Genomic DNA, 21,730 nt, shown 5'->3' with positions numbered 1-21,730 from the left:
GATTTTGTACCCTGAAACTTCACTGAATTCATGGATCAGTTCTAGAAGGCTTCTGGTGGAGTCAATTGGGTTTTCCATGTAGAGTATCATGTCATCTGCGAAAAGTGAAAGTTTGACTTCTTCTTTGCCAATTCTGATGCCTTTTATCTCCTTTTGTTGTCTGACTGCTGATGCTAGGACTTCCAACACTATGTTAAACAGCAGTGGTGAGAGTGGACACCCCTGTCGTGTTCCTGATCTCAGGGGGAAAGCTCTCAGTTTTTTCCCATTGAGGATGGTATTAGCTGTGGGCTTTTCATAAACTGCTTTTATAATGTTTAGGTAAGTTCTTTCTATTCCGACTCTCTCAAGGGTTTTTATTAAGAAAGGGTGCTGTATTTTGTCAAATGCTTTTCCTGTATCTATCGACAGGATCATATGGCTTTTATCCTTTCTTTTGTTAATGTGAAAAGAGAGAGCACCCAGATAGACAAAATCATGAATGAAAAAGGATCTATGACAACCAATCCCTTAGAAATACAAGCAATCATCAGAGATTACTATGAAAAATTTTTTGCCAACAAACTGGACAGTCTAGAAGAAATGGACAAATTCCTAATTGCACATGCACTACCAAAATTCAAACAGGAAGAGATAGAAAGGATGAATAGACTGATAACCAGTGAAGAAATCGAATCCGTTATCAAAAATCTCCCAACGAATAAGAGCCCAGGGCCAGATGGCTTCCCAGGGGAATTCTACCAGACATTTAAAGCAGAGCTAATACCCATTCTTCTCAAACTATTCCAAAAAATAGAAATAGAAGGATAACTTCCAAACTCATTCTACGAAGCCAGCATCACCTTGATACCCAAACCAGACAGAGACCCAGCCAAAACAGAGAACTACAGACCAATATCCTTAATGAATACAGATGCAAAAATACTCAACAAGATACTAGCAAATCGAATTCAACAGCATATAAGAAGAATTATCCATCATGATCAAGTGGGATTCATTCTTGAGTTACAGGGCTGGTTCAATATTCACAAAGCCATATAAATTTTAAGATTATTCTAGTTCTTTTATGGAAATGTTGTTGGTATTCTGATAGGGATTGCATTAAATCTGTAGACAGCTGTGGGTAGTAGGAATATTTTAACAATATATGATCTTCCAACCTGCGAGCATGGACTATCTTTCCATTGTGTCATCTTCTATTTCTTTCAACCATGTTTTAAAATTCAATACAGGTCTGTCACTCCTTGGTTAAGGATATTCCTAGGTATTTCATTCTTTTTGGTGCAATTATAAATGGGATTGTTTTCTTAATTCCTTTCTGCTACTTCATTTTTAGTGTATAGATATGCAAAGGATTTTTTAATTTTGATTTTTGTATCCTGTGACCTTACTGAATTCATTTATTAGTCCTAGTAGGTTTTTTTTGGTAGACTTCCTAAAGGTTTTCTATATACAGTATGTTATCTGTAAGTAACTGAAAGTTCTACTTCCTTCTTAGCAATCTGGATGCCTTTTCTTTCTTTCTGTTGTCTGCCGGTCATGGCTCGGGCTTCCAGTGCTGCATGGAATAAGTGGCTAAGAGCAGTCATCCTCGTCCTGACCTGATCTTAGGAGAAAGACTCTCAGTCCCTCACCATGTCAGCTGTGGTTCTTCAGATACGGCCTTTATCATGCTGAAGTATGTTCCCTCTAAACATACTTTGTTGAGGATTTATCATTAATGGGTGCTGGCGAATGCTTTTCCTGCATCTACTGAAATGACCAGATGGTTTTCATCCTTTCCCTTCTGATGTGAGGATGTATCGGGTTGATTCATTTGTGAATACCGAACCACCCTGGCAACCCAGGAACAAAAACCCACTTGATTGTCGTGGTACATGATTTTTTTAATGTATTGTGTTGGATTTGGTTTGCTAATACATTGTTGAGAGTTTTGACATCTATGCTCATTGAGATACTGGCTTGTGGTTCTTTTGTTGTGGTGTCTCTATCTAGTTTTGGTATTGAGGTAATGCTGGGCTCATAGAATAAATTTGGAAGTTTTCCTTCTTCTGTTTTTGGGAACAGTTTGAGAAGAATAGGTATTTCTCATTTTCACAGTTTACCTGTGAAGCCATCTGGTCCTGGATTTCTGTTTGTTGGGTTTTTTTGATTACTGATTCAATTTCATTGCTAATCCATCTGTTCAAATTTTCTAATTCTCCTGGTCCAGTTCTGGGCAGTTCCATGTGTCTATGAATTTATCTATTTTTTCTAGGTTGCCTAATTTGTTGGCATATAATACTTCATACTCTCTTATAAAATGCTTTGCATTACTGTGTTGGTTGTTATTTTTTCTCTTCATTTGTAAATTCAAAAATTTTTTAAGTTTTTGTTTTTGAGAGAAAGAGAGACAGAGACAGACACAAAGCATGAGCAGGGGAGCGGCAGAGAGACGGAGACATGGAATCTGAAGCAGGCTCCAGGCTCTGAGCTGTCAGCACAGAGCCTGGCATGAAGCTTGAACTCATGATCTGCAATACATTTTTGTGTATTAATTTTGCATCCTGTAACTTTACTGAACCCATTATTAGTTCTAATAGCTCTTGGTAGCATCTTTAGGATTTTTTACATATAGTATCATTTTATGTGTAAATAGTGAGCTTTACCTTTTCCTTTCTAATTTAGATGCCTTTTTTTTCTTTTTCTTGCCTAAATGCTCTGGCTAGAACTTCCAATACTATATTAAATAGGGGGGGGGGGCATTCTTGTCCTGCTCCTGAACTTAAAAGAAAAGCTTTTAGCTTTTCACTACTGAGTATGGCGTTATCTGTGAGTTTGTCATCTATTGCCTTATACTAAACTACATTCCCGCATAACCCACTCTGTGCAGAGTTTGTATCATGAATGGATGTTGTACTTTATCAGATGCTTTTTCTACATCAAGATGATTATAGGATTTGTAGCTTTCATTTGGCTAATGGATTTGGTGTATCATGTTGATTAATTTACAGATGTGGAACCATTCTTATATTCCCAGAACAAATCCCAAATGATCATGGCTTCAGGATCCTCTTAATGTATTGCTGAATTCAGTTTGCTAATATTTTGTTGAAGATTTTTGCATCTATGTTCTTCAGGAATACTGGCCTGTCATTTTACTGTTTTGTGGCATCCTTATCTGGGTTTGGTATTAGGGTAATGCTGACCTCATAAACCCCTCCTCTTCTGGGAAGAGTTTGAGAAGGACTGCTGTTAATTCTTCTATGAATTTGTGGTTGATTTCACCCGTGAAGCCATCTGGTCCTGGACTTCCTTACAGCTAAAGGAACTAGAAGAACAACAAACAAATTGTTGGGAGATTTTTGATTACTGATTCAATCTCCTTACTAGTAACTGGTTTATTTAGATTTTTCTCAATCTTTGTGATTCAGTTTCAAAAGATTTAATGTTTGTAGGAATTTATTCATTTCTTCTAATTTGTTGACATATAATTATACATAGTTGTCTCTAATGACTCTTTGTATATCTGTGGTGTCTGTTGTAAGTTATCCTCTTTCAGCTCTGATTTTATTTATTTGAGCCCTCTCTTTTTTTCTTGGTGAGTCTAACTAAATGTTTGCCAATTTTATCTTTTCAGTGAACCAGCTATTAAATTTCACTGACTTTTTAAGATCTCTATTTATTCTGCCCTGATTATTATTTCCTTCCTTTTACTAATGTTGAAATTTATTTGTTCTTCTTCTAGTTCCTTTAGCTGTAAGGTTATTTTTTGAGATTTTTCTTATTTTTGAGGTAGGCCTATGTTGTTATGCATTTTCCTCTTAGAAACACTTTGGCAGCATCCCACAGATTTTGGTATGTTCCATTTCTTTTTTCATTTGTTCCTGAGCATTTAAAAAAAATTTTTCTCATTTGATTTCTTTGATGGCCCATTGGCTGTTCAGTAATATGTTGTTTTATTCTCCACATATCTGTGGTTTTTCCAGTTTTCCTCTTGTAATTGATTTCTGGTTTCATACCACTGTAGTTGGAAAAGATTGTTGCTATCATTTCAATCCTCTTGAAGGTACGGAGACTTCTTTCATGGCCTAACATGGTCTATCCTGGAGAATGTCGCATGTGCACTTGAGAAGAATGTGGATCTTGCTGTTTTGGGATCAAATGTTCCATGTATTTCTATTACGTTCATCTGGTCTAATATACTGTTTAAAGTCAACATCTCCTTATTGATTTTCTGTCTGATGATCTACCCACTGATTTAAGTGGGCTGCTAAAGTCCCCCACTAAAATTATATTGTTAATTTCTCCCTTTATGTCTGTTAATATTTGCTTTATATATTTTGGTGCTCTTATGCTGGATGCATATGTATTTATAAATGTTTTATCTTCTTGCTCGGTTGACATCTTTATCATTAGGTAATGCCCTTCTTTTTCTTTTACTACAGCCTTTAAAATCTGTTTTGTCTCATATGAATATAGTTACAACAGCTTTCTTTTTGTTTCCAGTGTGGAGTATCTTTTTCCATCTCTCCCCTTTCACTGTGTGTGTTCTTACTTCTCAAGTGAGTCTCTTGTAGGCAGGCACACTGATGAGTGTTTTTAAAAATTATTAATTAATGATTTTTGCACACGTGAGTAGGGGAGGGTCAGAGAGAGAGGGAGAGAGACTCCCAAGCCAACTCTGCACCCCTGCACTGTCAGATCTGAGCCCGATGCAGGGTTCGAACTCACAAACCACAGATCATGACCTGAGATGAAACTAAGAGTCAGATGCTTACCCGACCAAGCCACCCAGGTACCCTTTAATTAACTTTTAATTCATTGTAATGTCCTGATCAGAGAATCTGGTCTATTTACATATAAAGTATTTATTAATAAGTATGTACTTATCGCCATTTTGTTCATTGTTTTCTGGATGTTTTTGTAGCTCCTGTCAGTTCCTTCTTCTCTTTTTCTCTTTCTTTCTAGTTTGATAACTTTCTTTACTGTTATGCTTGGATTTCTTTCTCATTTTCTTTCTTTCTTTGCTATTAAGTTGATAGCAACTTAAATTTGAACATATTCCAAAAATGCATTTTTACTAAGCCCTCCATTTTGTTTTTGATGCCACATTTTATACTGTTTTATTTCATATATCCCTCAGTTATTGTAGCTTTACATAATTTTACTAGTTTTGCCTTTTGACCTTCATACTAGCTTATAAGTGATTATTCTACTGCTTTTACTATAGATTTATCTTTTCCAATAACATTTTTACTTTCATATTTTGTTATTAATTAGTACCATTTCTTTTCTGCTGAAAGGTCAGATTTTTTTTTGCAGAACCTTTGCAGGCCAGAAGGGAGTGGAGTGACACATTCAAAGTGCTGAAAGGAAAAAACTTGCAACTGGAAAATACCCTACCTGGCAAGGTCATCATTTAGAATGGTCAGAGAGACAAAGAGCTTTCCAGATAAGCAAAAAGCTAAAGGCGTTCATCACCACTAAATCAGCCTTACAAGAAATATTAAAGGGACTTCTTTAAGCTGAAAACAAATTGCACTCTTCTGTTTAAAGTTATACCATAATTTATTCAACAAATCACCCCATGACTGGACATTTAGGTTGCTTCCAATTTAGTTCTCTTATATGACTCAGAAGATGAAAAAAATGAGACCAACTGCCTACTTGTTCACAATATGCAAAGATAACATTAAGGAAACAATAGCAACACGTTGACATTATTCCTGGTATTAATAAAATATATCACTAAACAAGACGAAGCAGCTTAGCCAATAAAAATTAGCTTTTTTTTTTTTTGGAATATAAAAATCAAGTGATATTGTGAATTATGCATCAATAAAGTTGTTAAAAAAATTTTTTGGTGAGAAATAAGTTTTCACCTCTGATAGAACAAGCGTGGAGGAGACGGATCTGTGAGAAGCCCTACCTGGTTTTTGCATTCTTTTTACAATCTTTGCACACTTGGTAAATAATATATAGTAGATCATTCTCGTTTTCATTTATGTGATTATTAGTAAAGCTGAACGTCTCTCTGTCGCTCTGTCCTATGTGTTACAGATCTATTCTCCCCACGATGTCATTTATCTGAAAATGTAACATTAAGGTTTTTAAAAAATTGTAGACAAGCTAGGGTGCCTGGGTGGCTCAGTCAGTTGAGTGTCTGACTTCAGCTCAGGTCATGATCTTGTGGTTTACAAGTTCGAGCCCTGTGCTGGGCTCCCTGCTGCCAGCTCAGAGCCTGGAGCCTGCTTCAGATTCTGTGTCTCCCTTGCTCTCTGCCCCTCCCCAGCTTGTACTCTGTCTTTCTCTCTTTCTCTCTCTCTCTCTCTCAAAAATAAATGAACCATAAAATTTTTTTAAATTGTAGACAAGTTAACATTTTTATGTTGTTTTTACCCAATCTGGCTTATGCCATGCAGACTGTTAAAAAATTTTACCATCTAATTCCATATGTTCACTTATAATTTTAGTAATCATGTGGCCCTACTTTTAACATCGAGTCTTTAAGTCACTGGAATTTATTTTGGGGTGGGGTGTGAGATCAAGATATAACTTAATTTTTTTCCAGTCAGTTAACAAGTTGTCACAATTCTGTTCGCTAAGAAGTCTGCCCTTTCCATGTTGACATAAACTGCCGTGTTGATCATACGCTAAATTCTTAAATATACTCAAGGCTGCTTCTACGCTCTACGTTCTAGTCTGCCGACCCAGCAGGACAGCAAGGCGCTTGCTACAGCGTGTCCGCGCGTCTTGCCTCCTGGAGAACAAGTCTCTCTTTCCCTTAGCCCTCCAGCCCCACATCTCCACGCTCCCTTCAAGCTTTCAATCTGCCCTTGGTAACGGACCTCTCCCTTTGGCTGTCCACTGGTGCAGAGAACAAAGCAGGGCATGGTGACAGACGGGGACAGAGACGTAAGCAGTAGATGTGCCACGGAGAGCTAGGCAGGCCACGTCTTAGAGTCTGGACCTTATCTGGAAGGCAGTGGGGAGGTGCAGTGCCAAAGCACAAGCCAGTTCCAGGGCGCTGGGGTGCGGAGAATGGACAAGGAGGAGCCAAGGAAGATGGAGGGAGACCAGTGGTTCAGTGATCCAGGTAAGAGAAGACAGTGGCCTAAAGGGGAAGTGGAGCAGGCACATCCACAGATTCTCAGGGTGCAAAGCAAGGGGACTCGGTGAGTGACAGGAGCTGGGGACTTGTGAAACAGACACGACAGTCCCCATCGAGGACGGCAGGGGAGACGAGGCTGGGCGCGCTGAGCTAAGGGATTCAGAAGGAAGAGTCAGAGGTTACAGTGAGATGTAGGCATGCGGGAGGGACGGTGCCTGCTGTTGTGAAAACACGGCTACCCCCCCCCCCCCAGCTCATCTGGGCTACGTGCGCTTGTGAGAGCTCAGATGGAAGTCAGTCGTCTCCCGGGGCGTCACTTTCTGCACCCTGATGGGACAAAATAAACTCTGTCACCAGCTAGGGCTCCCACATTCCGCTCTCCTCTCAGAGAGGCCTGGGTCACTGCGGGAAGGCTGCGGCTGGCCCTAGTCGGCAAGGGAGGGATGACCAGGCCTGAACACGGCCCGCCTCCCGAGGTTCCCGGAAAAACCTGTCAATCAAACTCTCTTGTACGTGTCACTAGCCTCACACACGAGTGCTCGGGAGGACTTCTCTGCCGGCCCACGCGTCATTTCGTCTGTGACACGCTTCCCTTCCCTCCGTGTGGAGCCCTGGGCTGGTCCCTCCCGATCCGGGCCCTCCAAGCCCTGACCCCGGCATCTCGGCGCAGGCAGAGCCAAACACAGAGGTTTCCTCTCTCTCCGATCCCCGGAATGTGCAAGAACAGGAGACCACCTAAGCAAGAAACCTAGTTTGACAAAGAGCGGCTAACTTTTTTCCCTTCTGTCAAACTTGTATAAATTTACTTTTTTTTTTTTTTTTTTTTTGCTTTTCCTATTGTACAAGGAACTAGGTGTCTACCTTTTTCAAATGCTCATTTGTGGAGAAGAAAACATGTCACCTACCAGAGATGACGAGTATTCGTAGGTTGGGTGTGGGTGTCTATTAAAAGTATTTTTTTGTTTCGCAAAAACGAGAGATACCTCAGTGTGCGCCTTTGTAGACTATTCTTGCCTTCACCGCTCTCGGAGCCCCGTCTTTAAATGTGTCTCCCATCGCTAACCTGACCGCCTGGCGGACACCCGGACCGACTCCGAGAGTCTGTGCGGACAGGGCTCCGGGCCCCCTCGCTGCCCACGACCGGGGAGCCACGGCTGGAGCCACAGGCCGCCGCCCACAGCCGGGCCCCTCGCCGCGCCCGCGTTACCTGAGTTTCAGCTGGGAGCGCACCTCCCCGAACTCCAGCTGCAGCAGCTCGTTGTAACAGGCCATGAGGCTGGGGTTCTCCACGTACCTCTACAGAGAGAAGGGGGTCACGTGCGTGAACACATGGGCGTCTTTACACCGTCAGGGCTGTCAGGAAAAACTCTTCTAACAGACGTCTCAACTGAGTAACTAAGCCTAAAAAAAACACATTCTCTTTCACGATGAACAGGAACTGAAGAGATGAGAATCTATGGGTACCAAATTAGCTTTTTTAAAAAAGTAAGTTTAGTTTTTAGAAAGAGAGAGAGGGAGGGAGGGAATGCATGTGAGGGGCAAGAGAGAGGGAGAAAGAATCCCAAACAGGCTCCCGTGTGAGCCTGTGACCTGAGCCAAAATTAAGAGTCGGGGGTGAGCTACCTGGGTGCCCCAGGTACCAAATTAGCTTTTAAGAAGACAGGCCTTGGGCACTTGAATGACTCAGGCACTTGAGCCTCGGACTCTTGAGTTTGGCTCATGTCCCGATCTCGGTGTTTATGAGACTGAGCCCTGCACTGGGCTCTGAGCTGACAGCATGGAGCCTGCTGGAGATTCTCTCCCCCTCTCTCTGCCCTCCCCCGCTCACATGCTCGCTCTTGAGCTCTCTCTCAAAGCAACTCAATATACTTTAAATTTTGTTTAATGTTTTATTTACTTTTGAGAGAGAGGGAGAGACAGCATGAGCAGGGGAGGGTCAGAGAGAAAAGGAGACACAGAATCGGAAGCAGGCTCCAGGCTCTGAGCTGTCAGCACAGAGCCCCATGTGGGGCTCGAACCCACAAACTGTGAGAGCATGACCTGAGCCGAGCCGGACGCTTAACCGACTGAGCCCCCCAGGCGCCCCCTAAATACACTTTTTAAAAAGGAGGGAGGGGCTTAAGAATGCTTTGTTTGAGCAAAGAGGATTTTGGTTATCTGCATGGCACTATCAGAGGCTAGAATATGTAGAAGGAAGAAATTTATTTAACTGAACTCCTAGTTTATACGAACTTCCAGAGTCGCTTAGACACAGTATGCTGTCCTCTTTCAAGTCGCTCAAGCCCCGGTAAGCAAAAACACGCTTGCACTTCAACATGCACTGTCTGGGCAGCTTGTTCCTACACTCCCCCCTGACCATGGCTCAGTCAAGGCCACTGAAGGATGGCCCTCCACAGCCCCGCGGCCGGCTTCGCCTGGTAGCCCCTGCTGCTGCGGACAATTGCTACCTCGTGCAATAACCCTCATGTAACGGAAGCATCTCACCACAAAGCAAGCGAGCTACACGGTTGTGAGAAGCACGGACCGACTCCCCCGCCAAGTTATGTCCTCCCATGTCCATGGAGACATCTTGGAGGTCACGTGTGCTGCCACATAGCTCCTTTAGGCGGAAGAAACCTTGGGGAGCATTACTCACCCCTGTTTCTGTGACCAGCTCTTGTTTTCACCTGCTTGATGCATGGATAACACTCTACTGGCCAAGGATGAGGCTGAGGCCTGAGAGGCAGGGCCGGGCCTATGCGGGCCACTACCTCCAAGCCAAAGCCAGACCCAGCCCGGCCTGGGACATGGGCCCCTCATGGAGCTCCTGCCACAGTGAAAACGAATAGAAGACGAAGAGCCCCCCCGTTTAAACAGTGATCAGGGTCTTGTCTGAGCATCAAGCAACCTACCTAATCCAGCCCTGGGTTCGTGCCTTGTAAGTGATGTGACCACGAACGAGGCACCAACCCTCCCGGGCCTGCTCTGCTCTTGCACAACAAGGCCATCCTGCTCCTACCTGCTGCGCGTGACCATGAGGACCAAGTGAGGCGGAGGAAGAGGGCACTGACTACACACTGCTGCACAACCACAGAGCGCGGTGATTGCCAGCCCCAGGAGGGGAGGGAGGGGACAGGAGAGGAGGGAGGGGAGGAGCAAGCCCTGCAGGCCATGGGCTCGATGGTCCCCGTCCCACAGGCCAGAACGCTGACAGCCCTTCTCACCACAGAAGTTGAGAGCTCTCAGCTTCGGGGAGGAGAGCGCTGGCCCTGCTGTCCATCCCTCCATCGGCCCTGAGTGCACAGAACGCCCGAGAATGCCGTCCCCCGTCCCCCTGCACGGGTGCCTGCTGCTGACAGGGCAGGAACAGGGAGGAGACTCCCAGGCACAGGGCTTGAGCCACCGCCAGCAGACCCGGGGTGGGGACCTGAGCTGTCCAGGGGCCTGGCTGCCTCACCTGCTCTGCAGGGGAGGCCCGGGGACATGGGGACCCGTGTATTTGTAGATGGCCTCCCAGGCATGCGATGAGACTTTTCCCCGGGTATAAACGTATATATGCAAACTTCCAAGGCAGGCCTCCCAGCTACAAAACTGGCGATGTGACCAAATGTACAGCAACCTGGTCCTGCCGTCTTCACCCCCCCTTCGCCAAGCCCTGCTCTGCGTCTAAACATCCAGTCTTTCCTGCCCTCCTCCAACGTCCATGTATGTCCCAAGGATGGCACAGGGTGTGGAGGGTGGAGAAGGACACCGGGTCCAGGGAGGCTTGGGGACAGGCTGCTCTCCACACCGCTCCATCGACAGCTGGCCTCCTCCCCGCCCCCTCCCACCATGGAGCCCGGGCTGCAAATCCCGCACACTCCTGGGCTGACCCCTCCTCACCTTTCCACAGCCTGTCACGCCCGCACTGCCAGGCCCTGCCCAGGGGCTCTCAAGCCCTGGCTGCGGATTAGAAGTACCCGCAATCATGCCAAGTAACAGCGACGCGCAGGCCTCTCCCAACACCACCTGAAAGACCCTCTCCAGGGAAGCTTTGCAAGGGATTCTAACGCATGACCAGTGCTGAGAGGTGCCCCCCCCCAACCTCAGGTGTTGGTCGGCACATGCTCCGCTGCCAAGTCCTGCTGAGGAAGCGAGCAGCAACCCACCCCGAAATCGTGAACTCTGGCTCATCTGCAAAGCAGCTGCGTGCCCCCGGAATACCAGAGATCCCACTACGGTGTTGGCCCTCGGGTCTAGGTCCGGCTCAAGCCTTGGCACCACCGCCTACTAGCCATGGGACTTGGGACAGTCACCTTCCCTCTAGGTCTAGATGCTCTGCTCTGTCACCAGGCACTCAGCCACCTCGGTGTCCTGTTGTTACGGGAAGGTACGGGCTCTCTTTGAAGGAAGATTAGCCTTCACCTGTGGTCTCTGAGGACTGGCCGTCCACTTGAACTTGTCATCTACAAAAGGGCGACCTGCTGCCACCTCCTGATTTCCCAGGTCCCGTCCCTCTACACAGACTACCTCAAAGCTGTTGTGCTTCGGGACATGCACCCAAGACTGGTGCCAGCAAAGGCTTCAGAGGACACTGTGACCAAGTTTGTGGGTGGGAGGGCGGGGACGGGGTGCATTAGCTACTCTTGGTAACTTGGCTACATTAAGAAAATGTAAGGACTGAGGCTTTCTATACCTTCTAGTAGGGTGCTCTTTCCAGTCCACGCAGCTGTGCCAACGCACTGACCAATCCCACATTCCCAGCATGCATCTCTGCCCCTTCAAAGAGACCTCATGCACACAGAGAGCTTAGGGACTCCTGGCGGCTGGTCGTAAGGAAAGGATACAAGGCAGGGCACATCATCTGCCCCCAAGTTTATCTAGAAAGTGGACGCTTCAGAGCTCCTTGCTAAAAAGGGTAGCCAGTTTTGAAACCTAAGAGTTATCAATAAGTATGTTCAAAACTAGCTGGAAAAGTCTCTTCCCCCTGTGAGTGCTTTCCCAAGTGGGTCAGGGGACACGATCTAGGATCCACTGGCAAGCGGCGATCCACAGCTTCCGACGTGAGATTCTGAACATAAAGGAACACTCCCTTCACACTGGCTGACTTGACTGTTCTACTATTTACTATGGAGTTTCTGGAGGAGAGGGAATGGGGGTAGGTGCTCATCCGGGTCTATGCTTTGGGGGTTGTTCTGGGAACCACAAAACTATGTAATAACAATAATCCAATGTGTGCTTTTTATAGAAATCTGTGTGTGTATAAAGTAAAACGTGAAGATCCATCTCATCCGATGTTAACACTGGAATACCTATGGGGTTTTTTTGGTCTGCATTTACTTGCTACCTTTGTTCATTTATTATTAAGCTCTTATCACTTTGTCTTATAAGCATCATATGGTCGCACTTCCGTAACCCAGTCTAGAAGGCCTTTCACCGGGAGAAACTCGGTTCACATGCATCTGCGTCCACCCTCTGCCTTACTCCATGTTTACCACTCGTTTCACACGGCTGCTTCCTCCTCCTCCCGTCAGCCAGTCCGACCAGGGTGCTGTAAATTTCGTATTTCCTCTTGTGAATTTGGAAAGCTTATAAATCTTTCCGTTCTATTAATGGCGGCCTTCCTTTTCACTGACCTCAAAAGGCAACACTGATTTCTTTGCTACTGTTTGAAAACAAGACCCCGGCCACCCCCAGAACAGATGATCTCTGAGAGCTCACGCTCTAGTTGGCACATTTCCCACCGCGGACAGCTTCTGAACACTTTCCCTGCCCGGCCCCCGGCGTCTGCTCGATAGAGCCCTGGGACCGCTTTCAGCTCCCCCTCCTCCCCACAAACCTTGCCGACGCCTAGGTTTACGAGGAGTCTAGAACTTAAATACTAAGCCGAGCTATTCAAAATCTTCTTTTGGCATGTCCCTTTTGTTAGAAGAGTATTATATATTGCAGTCTGTGTTTTCCCCTTTGGGTCTAACATCATTTCTACATAGACCTAGAGCTCACGTTTCTCACGTTCTGGAACTGCAGGCGAAGCCGGACTAGACGGCACTCCCGCAGACGCATGTGCAGACGGAGGGCGGCGGTAGGCAGGCCCCTGCGCTCGGCTGCTTTGCCGCTCACCACTTCCTCGGGTTCACCCTCCCTGCTCCTCAAGTGTCTTGTTCAAGTTCATCTGTTGTAGGAGTGGAGTCCTTTCTCAGCTCTTTGACTCAGATAGGGCTCCTGGGGAGTCAGGACTCTGAATTTTATGTCCCTCCCTTTTGCAAGGTGACCCAGGAGTCTGGGCGGGGGCCCTTGGGCTGCGGGACCCTCAGGCTAATCTCTCATCCGACCAGGCATTACTATTACTGTTTGATACAGTCAATGTGTGCTTAGAGTTACACTCATATTCACCACTGCCTTGCCGCTCACTCCCTGCATTGCAAGGCTTCCACCTCTGCTTGAAGCACACCCTTCAGAATTTTAAGGATCTGCTAGTTGGAAACTCTGTTTTCATATTGCTCAAAGTCTTAATTTCAACCACATTTTTGAAAGCTATTTATGCTACACCCTAGGTGAGCACTTACTTTCCTTTACCACACTGACAGGATCATTCCTATAGTTTCATTATTTTACATTATTCCTGTTTTCCATTTATCACTGCAGAGAAGCTAGCTGATAGTCGTCATTCTTGTGAAGGAAATCTTTCTCTTCTGGCTGATTTTAAGGTCTCTTTCCAGGGACACCTGGGTGGCTCAGTCAGTTGAGTGTCCAACTCTTGATTTTAGCTCAACTCATGAGCCCAGGGTCATGGGCTCGAGCCCCATGTTGGGCTTCATGGGGAGCGTGGAGCCTGCTTAAGATCCTCTCTCCCCCTCCCCCCTCCCCTGCTCACAGTCTCTCTAAAAAAATATCTGTTTTGTTTCACTATGATGTGTCTTCTTCTTATCTACTTTACTTTGGATTTGTTGGAATTTTTCAACCTATGGACTATAATCTTTCATCAGTTCTAGAAAATTCTCTTCAAATACTGCCTCTGCCCCACTCCCTCCCCCATTCTTCTGAACTCCAATTGCATGTATGCTAAACTACAGAGTCTATCCTAACTTCCCTAACTTTTTTCTATCATTGAATCTCTGTGCTACATGCTTTAAGACTTCTTCTGACCCATGAAGTTTAAAATTTTTTCAGTTAAAATGTGTTCATTTCTCAAAATTCACTTCTGTTTTGCTTAGAACATGCTGGGTCACTTTTTATAGTTTCCTATTCCTTGCAGACATTTGTCTTGTCTTTTATTCCTTACAGGTGAGCGTAACGGCCTAGTACTTCGTGTCTGAGAACTCTGGTGTCCGCGGGCCGCGGGGGCCCGTTCCTGCCGCCTGCCCCCTGCTAGCTCTTGCTCACGAGTGCCGTGTACACCCGGAGCCTCAACAACTAAATTCATGGCTTGGCCGTGGGGTCCTGACTACCTCACGGACCTACAACGGGGCCACACTTCTGCCCTAGGATCAGCCTCACGTTTAGTTCTCTCCATCACGACTGCCAGTGCTCACTGGCAACCAGCTGACCAAAGCCTTTAGAAGCCTTTTGGCCTAGCGGGCACCACAGAGCAGGGCTGGGGTGGGAGGGGTGGCGTCCGGGCTGCCTCACTTCCAGAGTCCTGGAGCTGCCTTTAAGGCTGCACGCGTACGTGCCGGCGTTAGCACCACACATCCTGCAGCGTAACGTTTCATGAGGAAGTCATTCAAGGAGACTGTGTGACGTTAGGTGACTTGACCAGACGTAATTTTGAGAGAACAAAAACGTAAAATGTTGTAGATTATTAGATGGCCAAGTTCTAAAGCTAACAAACTGTAACAGCACAAGGACAATCAATTTTTTCTGCAAATGAATTTCAAACTTTCGCTGGCTCTGAACGGAGATCAAACGACTTCTCAGGCTGGACGATGCCCCGCAGAGAAGAACGAACAAAGTGGTACGCACCCTCGTAAAGCCGGCAGCGATGAGGGGCATCACGGAGGACTCCTCTCTATCTGGCCTTCAAGAGAACACAGCCAAGGCTTAGAGACCGCTGTTATCAATCATAGCGCACCTCTTTCTTCACTAATTTACATAATACTTTGACTATCACATAATGTCAGATACTTTAGATGAATTAGATTAATATACCAATCAGAAGTATAAAATTGAAAATAATTTTGTTTCAGTTTCATAGGTCGCTTTCTGGCAGCATACAGTAACGCTCGAAATACGGAGCCCGCGCTAACCACCAGAACGCAGGAGCGACCACATACTTAGTGTAAAAATTTTAACTTAAATACTGCCCTTCTCCCAACATATTTCTATTCTTTCCTTACCTTCAATGTCAGGCTGAAATAGAAGATCTCTCCCATCTATGTATGAATCAAATCTTCCTACACACTTGGGAGTTAGCCCCCAGGAGGTGTCCTGGTAACAGTCACACTTTTAGGAATGGAACTCTCTCATGGGTGGCCTATTTCTAAAGTGAACCACAGTCCAAAATCACAAAGCCTCGCATGAGCGCAGAAACTCCCTCCACAGGAGGTAACTGGCGAGGTAAAGAAAGTTAAAGAAGAAAAGGCCAAACTAAAACAGTGACACCCATCACAGCCTGCAAGCTGCTAGGCCCCTACGAAAAAGCATGACACGGACGCCTGAAGTTTAACATCGACGATGATGAGGGCTCACCTGCGCACCACACCGATGATAATTGTGTTTTCAGACAGTTTTGATGATCTGATAGACCTGTAAAAAAAAAAATTTAAAATAAACATAAAGCAATTCTTTACAAAGACACATGTAATTTCAGTAGAACAGTTAAAGCTGGGAAGAGGTAGAAGAGGGAGCAGGTCACCCTCCGGATTTACATTCTGGACAACTCGATCCTCCCTTGAGGCGACAGGCCCCGCTCCGCAGACAGGTAACCCTAACGCTCACAGGCACAAACACAACAGCTGGCCAGAGACGGTGTGCCTGCTCCTCGCTCCGGCCTTTGTCAACCTGAGTGTCCTCAGCTGGAGGACGTTCCCTACCTGGGGCTTATGGGACAGGAGTTCTGGGTCTCTCGCCGTCAAAGGGACATGGGAGTACACGTGTGTTACCACACGCCGGCAGCCACAGGTATAGTGGAGACGAAGCCCAGAGACCTGCTCCCGATGCGCTCCAGAGAGTTCCTAGGTAGAGTGTGGGCAAGAGAGATAGCCACAGAAACTCAGAAATAGGAAATGCAGGATCTCTGAATCTGTCACAAAGAAGAGACTGGGAAGAATGGGGACTGATCAGGAGAAGTGGGGGACGCTGCTCCGCCGAAACTCCCCCCCAGAGTAGAAGGCTCCCCACTAGGCACATTCACCCCTCCTGCAGAAGCAGCCTCCCCAGAAAGCACCCCCAGCCAGGAGATGAGACAGGGTGGAATGAACATGCGTAGGGGAGAAGGCGCTGGGAGGTGCCCCAGCCCTGGGCTCCCCCTACCCTGCGGTCCGTGGGACCCCGGGGAGGAGCCGTGATGCCACAGGCAGAGGGGACGTGGCCCCGCGCTGGGAGGAAGACAGTCACACCGACGGGGCCCCAGCACACGGCCCCGGCCCCGGGGTGAGTGCCCTGGCCTCCCGGAGGACGTGGGCAGGATGGGACAGAGAACGGCCACAACTTACTGCAGCACTTTGTTCCAATGGTTCAAGAAACAGAACCACCCCCGAGTCACAGGACCCAGAAAACCACCTGGGTGACTCATTCTCAGTTCAACTAGCCATTCCAGACACATCAGAGAGACGTTAATTGGGCATACACAACGCACAGCTCGGTTTGGCACACTTCCTCTGCAAAGGGCCAGATAGCAAGTATCTGAGGCAGACTCGGTCACACCCACCCCTCGCTGCCACTGTGGCACGAAAGCGGCCAGAGCTGATCCATAAATGAACCGTGTGACCGTGTCTCCCTTGCGCAGCCCGGTGGGGGGACCGGGGCTTCATACTCTCCAGGAACTCAGGTCAGGAAGGCTGAGCCTGGCGACAGATGCAGACTGGGTGTGGGTGCGGAAGTGGCTCAGGGATGGACACGCAGCTCTAGGGACTAGCCAGTCTCTCCCGTGGGCTGCGTGGCTCACTCGTCTCTCTCCACACTCCTGCCGTTAGCGGTGTCCACCTGACCCCTCCGGCTTCCATCTGCCCGTCCGCTCCAGAGCAGGTGCTGTGCGGCTGCTGTATGGGAAGGGTGCCCGCAGCAACTGCCACCCAGCTGCCTGTCCCCGGTCCCCCTGGCTGGAGAGCTGCGCTCACCTTCCTGCAGAGGGAGCCCTGGAGCGGCTCGGCCAAGGCCAGCTCACCTCTCAGAACCAGACTACTATGGACCTAACACTCATCTTACTCAGGGAGAGACGGCACTCACAAATGGGATTTCTGTGACTTCTCAGGACACTGTACTTGTGGTCCTTTCTCCGTCTTGTCACAAAAATTTCAAGAAAGAAAAGGCAAATATAAGTATGCAGCCGGCCGTCTCAAACTGGCCCTCGTCTTTTTAGAGGGAGAACAGAGATCTGAGTGGTAGAAACAGCAAGCAGGTAACCGTACAGATAAACTCAGGAAGTAGTTCTGGATAACCTACTCAGGACACGGGAAGCAGGGTGGGCACTGGGCTCAGGACAAAGCGGAGGGAAGACCGTGTTTATCTGGAAGCAAGCAGACACCTGCCGAGGAGGTCTGGCACTGTATAAAAAGGCAGACGTGCACGCTTGAATTTTTCTGGCCCACAGGGAGCAAGAACTGATTAGAAAATAGGAATATCAGGAACCTGGGTTGAAAAATAACACCCTCGACTGGAGACTCCAGGGACGTGAAGAAAGAAATGACTTGCCACCGTCGCGGACACCCAGGCATTGGTAAGGCATGGCTCAAGAACTCAGGAAGAAGAGGGGGCATGAGTCTATGGCATGAGCTCTCGAAAGACCGAGTGAGCACGCCAGGAGGCTCCCAAAACCGCGCGAGCTGGTGTATCGCTAGAATTTTACCAGGCTTAAGAGAAAACTCCCAAGAACAGTGGCTTCTCCCGCATGAAAGGTGTGCAGAGGTAGGTAGCCCAAGGCCGGGGGGCGGGGGGGGCACCTGCACCATCGGACACCTGGCTCTTCCGTCGATGTTTCCCTGTTACCCAGTCGTGGTTCCTTCCTCATGATCCGAGACAGATGCTGCGCTGGAGCCATAACCTCCACGTTCCCGACAGCAGGAAGAAGGGCATGTGCTCCCCCTTGAAGGATTCTTTCCAAGATGCACGTGACATTCCCACCGGCTAGCTGCAGGGAAAGCTCAGGAATGCACGTGTTTTCCAGGCAGCCATATGCCCAGCCAAATGCTGGGCCTTCTGTTATCAAGAAAGAGTAGACACGGGTACTGGGGACAACGACCACTCTCCAGACACACGGCAACCACAGATAAACCTGATAGTGGTCTCCGCCCAACTCTGGACAAAAGGCCATGTGACAGAGGCTCACGGTAAGAATACAGCTAGGCCCTTTAAGGAGTTAAATTTTGCAAAGTACAACTCTGTGACTGCTGCTTCACCACTGTTCCCTCTGTCATGCCCAAGGAGTTTCAGACCGAAAACAGCATTTGTGACGCTAACAATGAGCCGCAGACCAGGGTGAATCTGGAGATCGCGCAAAGGCGTCTGGCCCTCCGAGTTCAGTCTTGCTCCTGCACTCGACGCGGATTTAACTCTGCTAATGTGTGCTGGGTTTCCACGCACTGCTTTAGCTCCTTCACCTTCCTTCGTAAAATCCTCCCTTCCGTTCCAGAGCCCTGCTCCCAGTGCACAAGGCAGTTCTTCATTTCTTCTGAGAGCACCAGGCATGTGGCTTCTCAAAGGTTCTGCAACTTTCTCATGGTGAGTAATTTTCTCAAGTCTCTAAGGCTATTCTTTCCCCGTCCATTATTTGGCAGCTTTGCACAGCCCCTCTGCCCCCCGCCACTTCTTTACCCTGTTCGTTCGTCCCTGAACGGAAGCGCTGCGAGCCCAGGCTGAGAGCCTGCAGTGGAGTGCCACAGGAATGTCCCTCGCACCCCTTGGCCAGGCCCTTGGCATAAGCAGCCCTCCTGGGAGCCGGCGCAGTGCTCCGAGGGCACTGCCAGCAGGCAGGCCTGGGTTGGCTGCCCGGGTGGGGGTGAAGGGGACCCCTGGCTGTTCTCGCCTGTCCTCTCTCCAAACGTGAGAACTGATGTGCTTTGTGGTTGTGAGGCCGCAATACATGAAGGCCGGTCCACGCTTCTTAGGCTGCTGCCCCTCCTCACGACGTGGTAGAAAATCCCACGTCTCTGTGCACCCTCTCAGCCCACCCTCTCAGCTCGAGGTCTTGGGTTTCCCGGTGGAGGCAGAAAGCAAAGGAAGAGGCATCAGGGGCTGGGGGGCTGGAGGCAGGGTGCCAGTCACACCCAGAAGAGGTGGTGGCCCCCCACACCAGAGCAGAGCTGTCCCTCAGCCATTCCTTTAGGGCCATGAGGCACTTGACATTCAGAGGCTGGAGTGTGCACCTGCCGTCCCAGGGGCAGGCCTCTGGAAGTTTCTTTGTCGGGCCCCGTGGCACCAGGCAGCCAGGCAATCCCTGCATCCTCTGCTCTCCCAGCTCTGACCCACCGATCAGCCCATCGCTGGGGGTCGGCTTTTAGCTGTTCCCTTCACGGGCTTCTGGACAGGACACCGGGAGGAGGCACTGAAGTCAGGTGCGCACAGAACGCCTTCAACAGCCTCACGACTGGTCGACGTGCCTCAGCGCCTTCTGCCCTTCCTTCTACGCGGTTCTCCAGCCGGCAGCCCGCGATCTCCCACCTGCGCTGGATGTTCCCCTGCCCAGACCGCGGCAGTGTCTCCACCGCCTCGAGGGTGAAGTCCACGCCTCTGGCTCAGCACCAAGGCCCTCATGATGGGGCTCCCGCCGGCTGCTCCAGCCTCAGCCGGAGCCACGTCCCACACCCGCCCGACCCAGCCGCTGTGGAACACAGAGCAGAGAAGCCCTGTATACCCGCCTCTTCCTACATGTGCTGCTCCCTCCCCCTGGCAGGTCTGGGCTTTTATTTTAGTTTAAATTCAAGTTCGTTAACATACCAGGTAGTACTGGCTTCAGGGGTAGAACCCAGCGATTCATCACTTCCACACAACACCCAGTGGTCCTCCCAACAAGTGCGCTCCTTAGTGCCCGCCCCACCCACCTCCCCCCAGCACCCCTCCCCCGGCTGTCCTCTGGATTTAAGAGCCTCTCCTGGTTTCCCGTTTTTATTAGTTTTCCTTCCCTTTCCCTGTGTTTATTTGTTGTGTTTTTTAAATTCCACATATAAGTAAAATCTGATACCGATCTTTCTTCTTTCTCTGATTTCATGTAGAATCCATTCTAGCTCCATCCACCTTATTGCAAATGGCAAGATTTCATTCTTTTTGATATTCCATTGTGTGTCTTCATCCATTTGTCAGTCGATGGACATTTGGGCTCTTTCCATAATTTGGCTCTTGTTGATGGCGCTGCTGTGAACGTTGGGGTGCACGTGCCCCTCTGAGTCAGCAAGTTTGTAGCCTTTGGATAAAGAGCTCGTAGTGCGATTGCTGGGTCACAGGGTAGTTCTATTTCCCGCCTTTCTTCCTTTCGAAACTCCTGCCTCCTCCAGGACTCCGTGAAGCTCGCCCTGACTCAGGCCCCTGCTGCACTTCGAATTCACCGCCTGTGGCCACTTCTGAGCCGGTACCGATATCATCCGCTCGCCGGGCAAACCACAACATCAGCTCCTCACTTACCTACACGGTTCTCGTACCAGAGATCGTGCCCAGAACTGAGAAGACCTGCAAAGCAGGGTCCCCGACTGGGGGATTTGGAAATATCACAGACACAGACTGTGTGGCCTTCAGCAAAGCATCTGATAAGGGGTGTAGAGAGTTTCCAATTTCCCCAGTAGAGAGACACCGAGGAAGGCCAGGTGTTTAGACAAGTCGGCAACTGATGAAAGACCATTCACGGGCAGTGCTGATCAGGCGTCCCAAAAGCAGGAGGGAGGGAAGGGGCTCTGCCAGGGCTCAGGTCTCGCGAGCCGTGCACATCAGCAGCGGGCGAGAGCGCGAGTGAGCAGGTCCAGGAGGGACAGCCTGGAAAGGCTCCCTGAAGGAACACTCCACAGTGGGCAGGCTCCCAGAGAGGGATGATCTTAAGGGAGAGAAAGCAGGTAGGGCCAGACCCGAGATGGAAGTGACTCAGGGAAATAAACCCGGGCCCGCTCGTGCCTCTGAGGAAATTCACTAAATGTGGCACAAGTTCCTCCCGCACCCGACCCCACACATACACACTCAGGCAACAAGACGGAGACGATGTGGTAGAACACAGCCAGCAAGAGAAGCCTGAGCCTCAGGCTGTTGGCTGGGGCTGGACACAAGCGCCAGGAAAGGAACGCGCTCGGCGGGTGCATTTACGGGGCGTGTGCTCCCTGGACGGCACGGGGAAGATGGCTATCCTGCTCCCGCTTCACTGGTCCGCCCAGCCCCAGCGTGACTGGTCAGTTCTGGAGCCCTGCTTCCAAGACGGACTGCTGGGGGGGGGGGGGGGGGAGAGAACACTCAGAGGAGGCACCGTGGGCGGGGCCGGCACATGGGGAGGGGCCGGTGATGGCAGGGAGGGGCCAGGCTCCATCCAGAGAACGCTGGGAGTCTGGG

General features: G+C 48.7%; 1 protein-coding gene across 9 annotated transcripts in view; it reads right to left on the bottom strand.

Moving 5' to 3' along the window:
- PDE8A (phosphodiesterase 8A) overlaps positions 1–21,730 on the bottom strand; it is a 76,796-nt gene that overhangs the window by 52,109 nt on the left and 2,957 nt on the right. For all 9 annotated transcript variants that reach the window (XR_003913020.1, XR_003913019.1, XM_029950934.1 and 6 more), the window contains exons 3-5: positions 15,740–15,796; positions 15,014–15,068; positions 8,301–8,389 (exon numbers count right to left, since the gene is read on the bottom strand). Coding sequence is in view for 7 of the 9 variants with exons in the window: in XM_029950934.1 (XP_029806794.1) it covers positions 8,301–8,389; positions 15,014–15,068; positions 15,740–15,796 (201 nt within the window). In the remaining 2 variants the exon portion in view is untranslated. The remainder of the gene's footprint in view (positions 1–8,300; positions 8,390–15,013; positions 15,069–15,739; positions 15,797–21,730) is intronic.

This window comes from Suricata suricatta, chromosome 9 (assembly GCF_006229205.1).
Source record: "Suricata suricatta isolate VVHF042 chromosome 9, meerkat_22Aug2017_6uvM2_HiC, whole genome shotgun sequence".
Taxonomy (NCBI): domain Eukaryota; kingdom Metazoa; phylum Chordata; class Mammalia; order Carnivora; family Herpestidae; genus Suricata; species Suricata suricatta.
The sequence above is the reverse complement of the archived record's forward strand: the minus strand, read 5'-3'. Positions and strand labels throughout refer to the sequence as shown.